General features: G+C 40.1%; 1 protein-coding gene across 1 annotated transcript in view; it reads right to left on the reverse strand.

Moving 5' to 3' along the window:
• LOC144595293 (neuronal PAS domain-containing protein 2-like) overlaps positions 1-12,819 on the reverse strand; it is a 64,294-nt gene that overhangs the window by 17,665 nt on the left and 33,810 nt on the right. Inside the window, exons 8-14 of the mRNA XM_078402603.1 lie at positions 11,506-11,624; positions 10,314-10,396; positions 8,831-8,937; positions 5,512-5,659; positions 3,831-3,915; positions 2,544-2,673; positions 1,391-1,503 (exon numbers count right to left, since the gene is read on the reverse strand). Coding sequence (XP_078258729.1) covers positions 1,391-1,503; positions 2,544-2,673; positions 3,831-3,915; positions 5,512-5,659; positions 8,831-8,937; positions 10,314-10,396; positions 11,506-11,624 — 785 coding nt within the window. The remainder of the gene's footprint in view (positions 1-1,390; positions 1,504-2,543; positions 2,674-3,830; positions 3,916-5,511; positions 5,660-8,830; positions 8,938-10,313; positions 10,397-11,505; positions 11,625-12,819) is intronic.

The following is a 12,819-nucleotide window of genomic DNA, read 5'->3' on the forward strand; positions in this document are numbered from 1 at the left end:
AAAAAACAATGGTTGTTTGGATTTGTAATCTCAATATTTCACAATGTAAATAATCTCTTCCCCATTTTGTAAGTGAATTGTGCCATAGATAATAAGCATGTCAACATAATGAATGCAATCTGGAATAAACCTGCACAATTCTCAGCCCAGAGCACATAACAATAAAACAAGAAATTATTTGCATTTTTATGGCACAATACTGTGGCCAGATTATTGGATGGTAAATAAGACATTTCTGGCTACCCAAACACACATAATAAAGCTGGTAAATAGAGAGTATTTCATCATACTCCTGACGAGCCACTTGCAGATGGTGGGAAGCTTTGGGATATTAGGAGGTATGTCACTTGGCTGGCTACCCAGCCTCTGATCTGTTTTTGTAGACACAGCAATAGTGGCCGCCAAGGATGTTAATAAGGGTGACTCAGTCACTGTATTGTCATATAATATTTCCTATTGGATATGGCCACTGTCTGGTACTCATTTTGAACAAATATTACTTGTAGAAACAAGAAACTACAGATGCTGAATTACACAAAACGACACAGAGTGCTGTAGTAAATCAGCGGGTCAGGCAGCATCTCCGGAGAACATGGATAAGTGATGTTTCAGTTTGGGACCCTTCTTCAGACTGATTGTAGGGGGGGGGGGGAAGAAAGCTGGGTAGGTGTACATGGGTGGGAGGTGGAGGGGGAGGGTTGGAACAAAGGCCAGAAAGTAACACACAAGGTGTGAGACTTCACTTATCGGCCCATTCCATTCCTGATTATTGCCTAGGTCTTGCTGCAATCATGGCTGCTTCAATTGATGACAAATCATGAATGGAATTGAATATTATGCAATCAGTAATCATTCCCATTTCTGACACCATGACAGAATGAAGATTATTGATTGCACAATTGAAGATGGTCAGGCCCCATTCTTACGTGGCTGGTCCACAAGCAAGTCAGTATATCTGCTGCAACCCATCTGACTAACCAGGGTGTCATCCAATGTCTAGTTTGGTGCCTTCCACTGGATATTGGAAACCTCTGTCAACCAACTAGATTGGAGAATCCTCACTGAAGCACGCAGAGCTAAACCAAGAAACGAAATAGAATATTTATTTCCATGTACAATCATTTAAAAAATAAAAGGTGAGATTGAGAGAAGAAATGAGAGAGTTAAAGCTGCAGAAAGAGGAAATTAAATGATGGAAACACTCAGCACATCAAGCTAAATTATTTATTATGAAGTCCTTGACTAAAGCATCAACTCTCTCCCCACTGATGCTGATTGATTTCAGCTGAGTGATTTCAGCATTTTGTATGTTTGTTTTTGTTAACATTTTTTGTTTTGTAATAGCACTAAAGCATCAAATGCCATGCTGCAAAATAATGGCAAAACCTACCTGGTCAATGTTGGTCGAGTGTTGCAGTATTCCTGGATCGTGTTGCACTGTTGGCGGCGTCTGCAGAATTGCAGACATTGCACTAGGCTCTGGCAGCCCTTTGCTCTGTGTTGCTGAGACAGGACATCACAGTTAAACAGTGAGCAATCGCAATACACACAGAGCCCAGTGGTTCAGGTGCATTCTAAAGGATGTGCTGGATGGTGTTAACTGCAGCACACCAATCATTGTCTTGAACATTTGCCTGCTGCCACAGGTTTTGGCAGCATTTGTAGTCTAAGACTCAGGGCAGAAGGCAGCATTGGTTGCTGCGATTAGGACCACTGTTGAGAGGGGTAGATCCGTGTGTAGGAACTAAGGGGTTGTGGACGGGACTGATGCAGCTGGGGATATCCAGGCCCATGCCAGGGGAAGTCAGGTCCAGAACCGATCGGGTATTGGGTCCAGAGAGAGGCACTACCTGGGACATTGGTCAGAGTGTTGGGAGATCATGGACAATTACGGGAAGTGTCAGACCAGGTGTTGGGAGATCAAATGTAGAGGGGGAATGGAATTTATACTGGGCTTAATGTAGTGGGATCCAAACCTGGTACCACCTTATGATTACCCAGAAGTGCCCAACAATTCATAGGTGATAGGAGTAGAATTAGGCCATTTGGCCCATCAAGTCTACCCTGCCATTCAATCATGGCTGATCTATCTCTCCCTCCTAACCCCATTCCCCTGCCTTCTCCCCATGACCTCTACCACCCGTACTAATCAAGAATTGTCACGACCAAGCACCACGATCAAATTTCTCATGCACTACTTTACAAGTGTAACATGGGGACTGAGCTATTTTGGTATATGTTTAATACACCAAAACAACACACAACAGCAATCAACCAGTCCACTTTCTAGAGTGATGGAAAATAAGCTGGAAATGGTTGCATCACACTTCACTCTGTTATAAGTCAAATTTGAAGCAGGTGCCACTGAAATAAACACTGCTTTGTGATCTGGTTTTGTAGCAAGTTTCTAAAGAGGATTATATTAATATGACACTTTAATAATTAATGAAAAATATTAAAATCAATTGTTTTGAAGCATATTATAGATTTGATTACAGTTACCCCCAAAGCTTTCCAAATAACAGAAGAAAAATTACACGTACATGCAGATTCTGACATCGAGGTACGAGATGATTTGCGTGAGGTCTGAGATGAAGAAGAAGGCGATCGGCTGCCAGTGAGCACTTCAAATGCTTTAAGGCTTTGCTGCGGGTCAAGTCTTGAGTCAGGTGCCTGCACAGAATAATGAATAATACAAATGTGGAGAAGTTACTGTTTGTTTATTTTTGTCATGTGTACTGAAACGCAGTGAAAAGCCTGCTGTTCAGTCATAAAAAAGACTATACATGAATACAATCAAGCTGTCCAAAGCGCAAAGATAAAGGATAATGGGTACAACATTTAGTGCAAGGATAGGACATTGAGGTTGATTAAGTCCGATTAACAAAAGTTCAAAGGTCTCCAATAATGCAGATGGGAGGTCAGGACCACACTCTAGGTGATAAGAGCACCGTTCAGTTTCCTGATAACAGCTGGGAAGAAACTGTCCCTGAATCTGTAGGTATGTGCTTTCAAATTTCTGTATCTCCTGCTGATGGGAGAGGAGAGAATAGGGAGAGACCGTGTTGAGACTGTTCCTTGAATATGCTGGCGGCCTTGCCATGGCAGCGTGGTGTAGATGGAGTCGATGGATGAGAGACTGGTTTGTATGATGGTCTGGGCTACATCCACAACTCAGCAATTTCTTGCGTTCTTGGATGATGATGACAAGTGCAATGACAGAAGCTTTTCTTCATTAATACGTGCAATGCTGATCTTGCTGGTGAGGCACTCATTGCTACATCGCCATTGAACAGATAGTGGTAGTGAACAGCCTTCACGAACTGCCAAAGTACATGTGGTACTGTTCACCACGGTATGGAGTTCTGACTTGGTGGCATTGAAGACATGATGATATCATTCCAAATCAGGAAGTTGTGCAATTTGGAGGAAACTTGCTGGTGGCAGCATTCCCCCTGTGCTTGTTTCCTTAGATATACATTGTGGGTGTGTGTTGTGGTGACCGTATAATAACAGAAGCCTTACACCTGGATAATGATCCAAAGACTTTATTAACTACATAGCAAGCACGACCTCACGCCTGCACGTCCCACTTACACTAACCCGAATCACACGAGCAGTGGTCACTCAAAAGCTAAAGGGGCGTAACTACAAAAGCATGACACATAACATGAGTGACACCATTACACTAATCTACAATGTGGGAGCTTCTTGCAATTGATTGACAAATAAAATTAAATGTCCAACATTTATGCAGAAGAATTTTTACAGAATAGCAAATATATAAAGCAGGTTGGTAGAATTGTGAAATGTGTCAGCATTGTTATTACCTTTAGTGTTGCAGAAGCATCAACCTCGGCACAGGTGTCGTCCATACCGATATCGTGTCGGCGCTGTGCTCGAACCTCAGCATAACTGTTGCATTTTAAGGTGAATAAAATGGTAATAGAAAAATAAAACAATGTATTTGTAATATAAATTTATCTTGTAGAGTATTGTGTAATTGTATACAAAGCATATTGTTTTCTTTTCTTTAAGAAGCCATGCTTTTTTATTTCAGGGTTATCTTTCATTTAAACTAATAATTCCATTTGGACAATGTTTTATTCATTTATGAGAAGTGAGTGTCGCTGGCAGAGTCAGCATTTATGCTCCACCTTTTATTATTATGGAGAAATTAGTGGTATGGTACTTTCTCGAACAGCTGTGGAGAACGTACTGCCGTGATACTATTGGGTGGAAAGTTACAGCACTCAGCCCTGGGATGACAAAAGAACATCAAAATGTGATGAAGACAGGATTTGTGCGACTTAGATTGGAACATGCAAATGCCATTTTCTCACGTGTCTCCAACCGTTGTCCTTTTGGGTGACAGAGGCTTAGTGCTGAGGAAAGATCTCAAAGAGGAGTTGGTGAAGAGTTGCAGTACTTTTGTAGATTGTATACAGTACTGCCACGGTGCATCAAGGTTAAATGTAATGAATGTTTGAAGTGAACAGTGAGTGTTGTTCGAATGGCTTCTGTGGTCCTGGATGGTGTCATGCTTCTTTATTGTTGTTATCATCCGCTTATAAAGTCACAGAGTGATACAGTGTGGAAATAGGCCATTCTGCCCAATTTGCCCATGGTGACTAACATGCCCATCTATATGAGTCCCACCTGCCTGCATTTGGCCTAAATGCCTCCAAACCTATCCTATCCATGTACTTGTCTAAATGTCTCTTAAAAGTAATGATAGTGTGGTGCCTTCACGCCCACGTTGCTTTTGCATACAGCCTGTCACCGCTGGCGACTTGCCAGCAGCCTCACGAGAAGGTCCAGCCACAAGAGCTCAATAACAACTCCAAGGTCAGACGCACTAATTGGCCTTATCTGCACTCGAGTGATGATTGGTGAGAATGTATGTAAAAGATGCTTCTGGAATAAACGTGACACAGGTATCTGGCTCAGCTAATTGTCATATGTTCTTTGCTTTCGGTCGTTGGATTCAGTAGATCCTACAGTAGTACCTGCCTCAACTACCTCCTCCAGCAGCTCGTTCCATATTCCAACCACCCTTTGTGTAAAAAAGCTACCCCTCAGATTCCTATTAATCCCTCCCACACCCCCCTCACCTTGAACCTCTTGTCCTCTGGTCCTAGATTTCCCTACTTTGCATTTACCCAATCTATTCCTCATGATTTTGTACACCTTTATCTTAAACAATGTTGCAATTTCAACTGGAAATATAGATTTTGGTTATTTGGACCACATTTTAGTTTTCTTTAAAATAGGGAAATAATTAATAATGAATAATATTGAACCAACAAAGATATGGTTTTCTGCTAGTCTCTTTGTTTTAATAATAGAATATGAGGTTACTTTGTAGTATTTCTGGGAAATTCTTAAGCATTGTATAAGAATTGCTTGTGATTTTAGTGGCTAGATCTATTTAACAAAATGTGTCTACTTTATGATTTTGCTAACACATCATACAGTTATTACACAATCCAATCCATACTGTTATCATACCTCACAAGTGTGTGTTTGCAAACAATGAACTCTGGTTTGGAGTTCCACTGATGATAGGTAATGTAGTAGTGAGTTTGGAGCCAAATCCACTGTTGCCCTTTCGTTAGGAATCGATAGCAGCAAGATTTTCCTTTACCATACTGCATCACTGTAGAGAATAAAAAGCATTGTCCTCAAGTTGTAAAATAAAAAATATTATTATACACAGCCAACTCAACATTCCTTGAAACAGATGTATCTTTACACTGTATTTCAAAGGCCATGTAAGTCTAGTGAGGGTACTTTCTTGCTTTTTTTAATTTAGAAATGTAAAAGATATTGTCAAAAAACTCTACTAAGTTTTACATAAAACTATAATTTTCTAATATGCATATAACCCTACCAATTTAAATCTCCTTCACTAAAATGTTTCCATTGTTACAACATTTGTGCTGGATGGGGTTTTTGTAAGAGTCTTATAATTGCACTTAATTTTTAAAACTTCCATTATTTTTAATTAAATGTTTTTACAATCAAGATCCACGTTTGAAACTGTTCTATTGGGAATTTGAGTCATATTCACCAGGTTATTAAGTATTTGTTGAGGCTCTGGATTAAAGGATGTATCACCAAAGGAAGTCATCTAGGACAATGTCACATTAAAAAAAAAGCATAGCAAATTCAGGTATGGCTGGAAACTATTGCAAAGTTGTGCAATCTACAAAACAAGATGCTACGGAAATCCTCTATATTACCAACTGGTATTGCACATTATCTAGGATCTAGTGATTCTGGATAAGTCAGCAATAGCTCTCAGATGATTGTTAAATTGCATCTTTCAGTGAATCCAATGGGTGATATTATTGGAATGGTTCAGCAGCACAACAGCTGGGCATTTACTAAGTGAAAGAAATGTAATTTAACAGTTTGCAATTATGATATACATTTTATTTCAATAGAGACCAAAGAGACAAAAAAAAACTGGAACCACTCAGAAGGTTCACTCAGAAGGCAGCATCAGTGGAGAAAGAAACAGGGTTAATGTTTCAGGCTGATGGTCTTTAATCACGATGGGAAAACATCAGAAATGGAACAAGTTGCAGAGAAACCAGGTGTGGCAGCGAGAATGAAAAGGACGGTCTGATCGACTCAAGATCAGGAGGAATGATGTGGTGCAAGTGATGGTGATTTCAACTGAAAGAAGATGGAAAATGTATATTTTGAGGAAGGATATGTAGGATGAATTAAATCTGAAGTACCTGAAATAACCCGACTGCTGGAAATGTGAGCTACAAGACTGGGTATCTGAAATTGTTGAATTGATGACCACTTTTGCAGAAAATCTCGGTTCAGTCTGCAAGTTTAATCTCAATTTCCAAATGGCCTTCACTGCAATTTTCCTTCCCCTCTGACTTTTAATTCATTGGAAGTGCATGGAGCCACAAAGTTCAAAGTGTATGGAGACACAAATGAGATGAGGAGGGATTTATTTAGTCAGAGGGTGGTGAATCTGTGGAATTAATTGCCAAAGAAGGCTGTGGAGGCCGTCAATGGATATTTTTAAAGCAGAGATTGATAGATTCTTGATTAGTATGGGTGTCAGGGGTTATGGGGAGAAGGCAGAAGAATGGGGTTCAGAGGGATAGATAGATCAGCCATGAATGAATGGTGGAGTAGAATTGATGGGCCGAATGGCCTAATTCTACTCCTATCACTTATGAACATGAACTCTTCTGGTGATACAATAGGATGACACTAAATTCAACAATTTCACATAAACAGCAGTCTTGTTTCTCATATTTCCAGCATTCATCCATTTTTCATTCATGTTCTAGAACCTCAGATTTCATCAGTCAAATCCTACTTCCACATCTTTCTTGCCCTCGTTCAGCTAACATCACTTCCACTTGTTTTATTCCGTTCCTCCTGCTCCAACTTTCCTGTTTTACTTTTCTGCCCTTTCTCCCTTTTATTTCAATTTCAAATGTGTTTACTCTCTACTTTTCCTAGTGCTGATGAACAATCGCTGACCTGCTACATTAATGGATTCTCCCCCCACAGATCTAGCCTGGCCCGCTGGTCATTTCCAACATATCATATTTTTATTTCAGATTTCCATGTTCGGCAGCATTTTGCTTTTGGAGATGGCAGAAATACGTGATTTCCCTTTCCCTTTAACAGATCAGATTTTACATCAATATTAAATTAATTGACTTAATTAGTGCTAGAGTATTGATAGTATTGCATTCAGAGTTGAAGAGCTACTCTTATTACTTTTAAAATAATAAATGAAGAAAATAATGAATCATCTACTGTTGTTCACAATTCATTAAGTTAATTTTTTGAGTGGTAAATTTAGGGTTAATTAACTTCCAGGTGTATGTTCCGCCTCTGGTTTAATAAGGACTAGACCAAGTGGGCCCAAAGCTCTCCTGCATTGGTGCAGCACCCTCTCCTCCCCGCTTCCCCCTCCCCTCCCCCTTCCTCTCCCCCTACCCCCCTCACCCCTCCCTATCCCCTTCACCCCTCCCCCATCCCCCGCCCTCCCCTTCCCCCTCCCCTCTTCCCCCCTCCCTCCCCTCCCCCCCCTCCCCCACTCCTCCCCTCCCCCTCCACCCCTCCCCTCGCTCCCCCCTCGGCCCAACCGTGGAGCCGTTGCCGGATGAGGAGTGCCCCTTGGCTGTGGGGGCAATGGGGGGACAGGGAAAAAGCACTGACCTCTGCCCCATTTCTCCTGCGGGCCTCTCCTGTGGGCCAGGCGTGGAGCTGAAGCATCTCCTAACTGCATGGACCCGTTGTCGGGCGGGGAGTGTCTCCCGGGGGCGTGGGTGGGCGAGAGTGGACAGGGAGAAGGCACTGACCTCGGCCCCATTTCTACTGCGGGCTGGGTGTGGATCCAAAGCCTCTCCTGCAGCTCGGCTGCGATCGGTGGGGAGCGGCGGGGTCGGCCATCTTGTGGATCCTCTGCCGCAGCCTCTGCCGCATGCTGCACCACGGGAGGGTCAGGTGCGGGGCTTGCCGGGACGGGCACCGGTCCTCCCGCTGGTCCTCCCGGGGGGGGGGGGGTGGGAGGGGTGGGAGGGGTGGGGGAGGGAGTGCATTTATTAAAGTTTATAAGGTAAATTGTTTTGTAAAAGTAACAAAAGTGGGTTTATTGAGAGAACAGAGAAATGGGGGGGAATGGGGTGGGCCTAAAATTGTCGCACTATCGTGTACCGTTTTGGCTGTGTCAAGCCCTTTCCCCCTTTTTTTAGATTTGAAATCTTGGCATTATTTTGTTGCTCTAAATATCAAGTCTAACAACAACTTATTATTTGGATTTTTTCGGTATGATACCTACGATGTTGATGGCACTTTGCTAACTGTTCCAGGTCATCTGCATGGTAGTAATCGTAACCTGAAGTACCCAGGACTTCAAATGGCAAATAACCTATGATGGGTGCAGCCCTGTGATCATAAAGAGAATTTGGTCACAAGACATAAATAGCATTGCCAGCAAGTCCGGGCAGAATGCCCAAGACCCCAGCAATGAAGCAGACTAACTATTACTTAAACCAGATTTCAACATAATACATCTGATCATGAGGCAACTAGGACTAGGAATTTGTTACACATTCCATTATATCAGAACACTATTTGGATTTGTGTGAGGATTGCATATAAGTAGGCTATCCAATATTTTTTAAAAGTTTAATAATCTGTTTGTGAATTTTTTCATGCAGCGGAAAACAAACATATTTAATGAGGTCTTTAGCTCCTCAAAATGCTTTTTTTGTAAAAACAAACCGTAATTAAGCAGAAATTATCATTTTTTATCTATTACATTCACCCAGGAATTAGCTAGAATTACCTACAATATCTTTTATTGATCACATAATCGTGGCTTTTAAATGTACATAAACAGTTTTGAAATGCTGTTCAATGGTGAATTCAATGGTCTAGATTTCCAGCCACACTACATTCATTTTTAAATTGTTAGTTGTTTACTTCTTAATTGATTTTTTCTCTCCACAGGTGCTGCCCTATCTACTGAATTTTTCTAGCATCGTATATTTTCAAGAATGAGGTTACCACATTGAAAATGACAACATTTTTATGGGACTTGAGAGACTAGATACATGTCAGTGTTTCAAAATGAGAAGTCAACCTGAATGGAAAAGAATGAGTAGAAAATTCTTCACCCCAGAGGAAGACAATCTTTTAACCACTTGAAGCTGTTTCTCCCAACTTAGTCTTATCAAATTTCTTCATAATTTTGAGTTCCTTACTAAATCACCCTTTACAACACAAATTAATAGTCCTAACTTTCCTAGTCCATCATTTCTGGTACCATTTTCGAGAATTTCCTATACATTCTTCCTCTGGCCTTAACATTCTTCCTAAAATGAAGAACCAAAACCAAAGAAACAATACACCAGCCTAGGCCTAACCATAGACTAATGAAGATTCAGCATACTTTCCAAAATTATGCACACTACGCCTTTCCTTTAAAAGCCAAGGATAACATCAACATCCTGCCTTCAAAGACTTGTGTTCAACAGCCCTAGTCTCTTTGTGCTTGCAAACCTTTTAACATTTATCATTCTGTAACAACATTGTAATTAATATTCCACTTAGGTATTCAGTGATATGTAAACATGCAAAGGAAATAAAATTTCCTCAGCAAGGATATTAATAATGTTACTTTTCCTTCCAGGAATACAAAACAAACAAATTGTTTCCAGGTCTATTTTTTGGGCTGTAATAAAATAGATTAATCCCACTGTAATAAAATAGATTAATCCCACCTCAGTCATCATAAATATAAAATAATTCTTACTAACCTGTGGTCGAGAAATAAAAATTTCCACTCGAAGCTATGCCGAGAAGAAAATTCTTCTGAAGGTTCTTCAATAATGCACATCTCCTGTTATACGAATAAAGTATAGTAAATATAGTTAAAAGTTGCCCATTTTCATATCCTTTCCAATTTTCAGAATAACCCAGAAATGATACAATGATATATAAGGACGAGTATTACTGCTTTGCATCTGTTTTATGACACTACTTAGACTTATAAGAAAAAAATGCTCAACAGAAGACATTCAGAGGAGAAACTGACTACTTAACTGTCTTGCAGAAATAATATAGCACATGAGCATGGTTCCATTTCCACGTGGTTCAATTCACTTTTAAACTAACATTACTAAAGGGCCTGTCCCAGTTACACGATTTTTAAGGCGACTGCCGGTGACTGTCAAAGTCATAGCAGATCGCTGAAATTTTCTTTTACCCTACAACAATGACCATGACAATGCCGAGTCAGGTCGATACAAGTTACTTTTTTTGTGAAACTAACACCTGGCTAAGAGATTACACCGTCTTCGGAAACATCTCGAAATTCCCACGCTTACCTGACCGTCAAACTGTCGCCTCCAATCTACCTGTCAAATGTCCTGACGGTAAATAAATTGGTTAAACAAAACTATCTTCTGGTATCTTCAAATGCCTTTTCTTAATTTAATATTACGTGCTTCTAAATGCATCTGCGGCAACCTAGCAAACCTGGGGACAACATGCGACAGCGCCTGCAATAAGCTACGATATCTGGCGACAAGCCAGCTGTCGCCGAAAAATTTCTATCTGGAATTTTTTTCCGCGACGCACCGAGATCCACTACGATTCATTGAAGACTCCTCACGATCATGCCCGCGACAACCCGGCGAATGTTCGGCGACAGCCTAGTCGCCGGCAGTCGCCTTAAAATCGCCTGTGGAACAGGCCCTTAAAGCTTTTGTCATGGTTAAGACTTTATTATTCTATTACTTAAATCACTGATTCCCTTTGATAATTCTCCATGAAATACAAAATGCTAAAAGCATCCTACCCTACACTATATTCCACTCTCCCATCTATATACATACACATACACATGGTCCTGGTTCTTCCCTGATCCTTCAAACACATCAGTTCCAGTTCGGAGAATAATCCTTGGCAGGCTGGTGCTGTCCAATTTCATTCCCTAGGTGGACTCACCTTTATGAACTGAGGTGTTGCTAAACGAACGGTTGCTACAAAACACATTTGTATAGCAGGTGTTGGTTGAAATGTCCTTTGTGCACCACCATCAAAACCCTTACGAGATGAGCTAGGCACTAAAATGAAAAATAGAAAAGTGACCATTTCCACCTATGGATTATATCATAATGACATGAACCATTTCTCAACATGATCCATTCAGCGACTTTACTATGAAACATTAGACAATAATGTGCATCAAAATATATGCATCTCTAAGGAACATTGATTGGATAGATTTTTATAGCGTTTCAATATCTTTAAAGTTACAGTAGTTTTAACTTGGTGGAAAAATTGGATTAATTGCTAACCTGTAATCCTCAATGCAGTTTATTAGACAGAGAAGAATATTTATTAGGAAAGAAACGTTTGCAAATTCTTCTGTGCAGAATAGGATACCTAGCCGCATGAACAATGTCTGGTTTCTGCTAGAGCTTAGGGCAAAAGGCTTAGACATTCTCTAGGCTATGGAGGCAGAAAATAAAGGATCAAAAAGGATAAAGGATCCTGATCATTATATTGTGAACATTCTAGAAAAACAGATACATGTGGATGTGGGCCGAATTAAGTAAATGCAGTGATGCCTCCCAGAGCTAATGTATGAGCTCACACCTAAAAAAAGAGCCATATCCAAAATATCCCAAAATCTATAGATGGGTTCCAAACATGAATCATTCGCTATAAGGGGCAAGAAAGAAAGAAAATACAAGCCTCTCCACAAAAGTTCCAGCCTTTTGAACATTTCAAAAGTTTTCTTTTACATTTCTCTCTCCTACCTGTATTGAATCGAATCTGAAGTATTTGTTTTGAAAATGGTACATGGTTGATTAAAGATTTTTGATGGTTGCTTTCACTGCAGCTTGAAATATATGGTGATGTGCATTTGCATTGAGCTAGTTTTTCTGCTCATTCCCATGAAATCCATCTGTTTGTGATGCACATTTTGTTTTAAAATTCCCATCTTCATATCACGATTATACAGTTTACATTCATAAGAACTGGTCTTATTATACACATAATCTCAAATATTTTGATTTTCCAACATCTAATATTTGTTGAAAGAAAATAAAGTAAATGCTTTTCTGCATGCTAATATTCTACTTTAATTATCTGTGTACACTTGTACACTGTATTAGTGTATTAGTGTCTACATTCAGCCTTAGCTCACAGTAAGACATGTCAAGGAAATTTTGATTTTGTTCATTACAAAACTTCCAAGAGCAGAATGTCACAAATATAAATTATTTAGTTTAATGGGTTAATTATTGCTAA

This window comes from Rhinoraja longicauda, chromosome 7 (genome assembly GCF_053455715.1).
Source record: "Rhinoraja longicauda isolate Sanriku21f chromosome 7, sRhiLon1.1, whole genome shotgun sequence".
Taxonomy (NCBI): domain Eukaryota; kingdom Metazoa; phylum Chordata; class Chondrichthyes; order Rajiformes; family Arhynchobatidae; genus Rhinoraja; species Rhinoraja longicauda.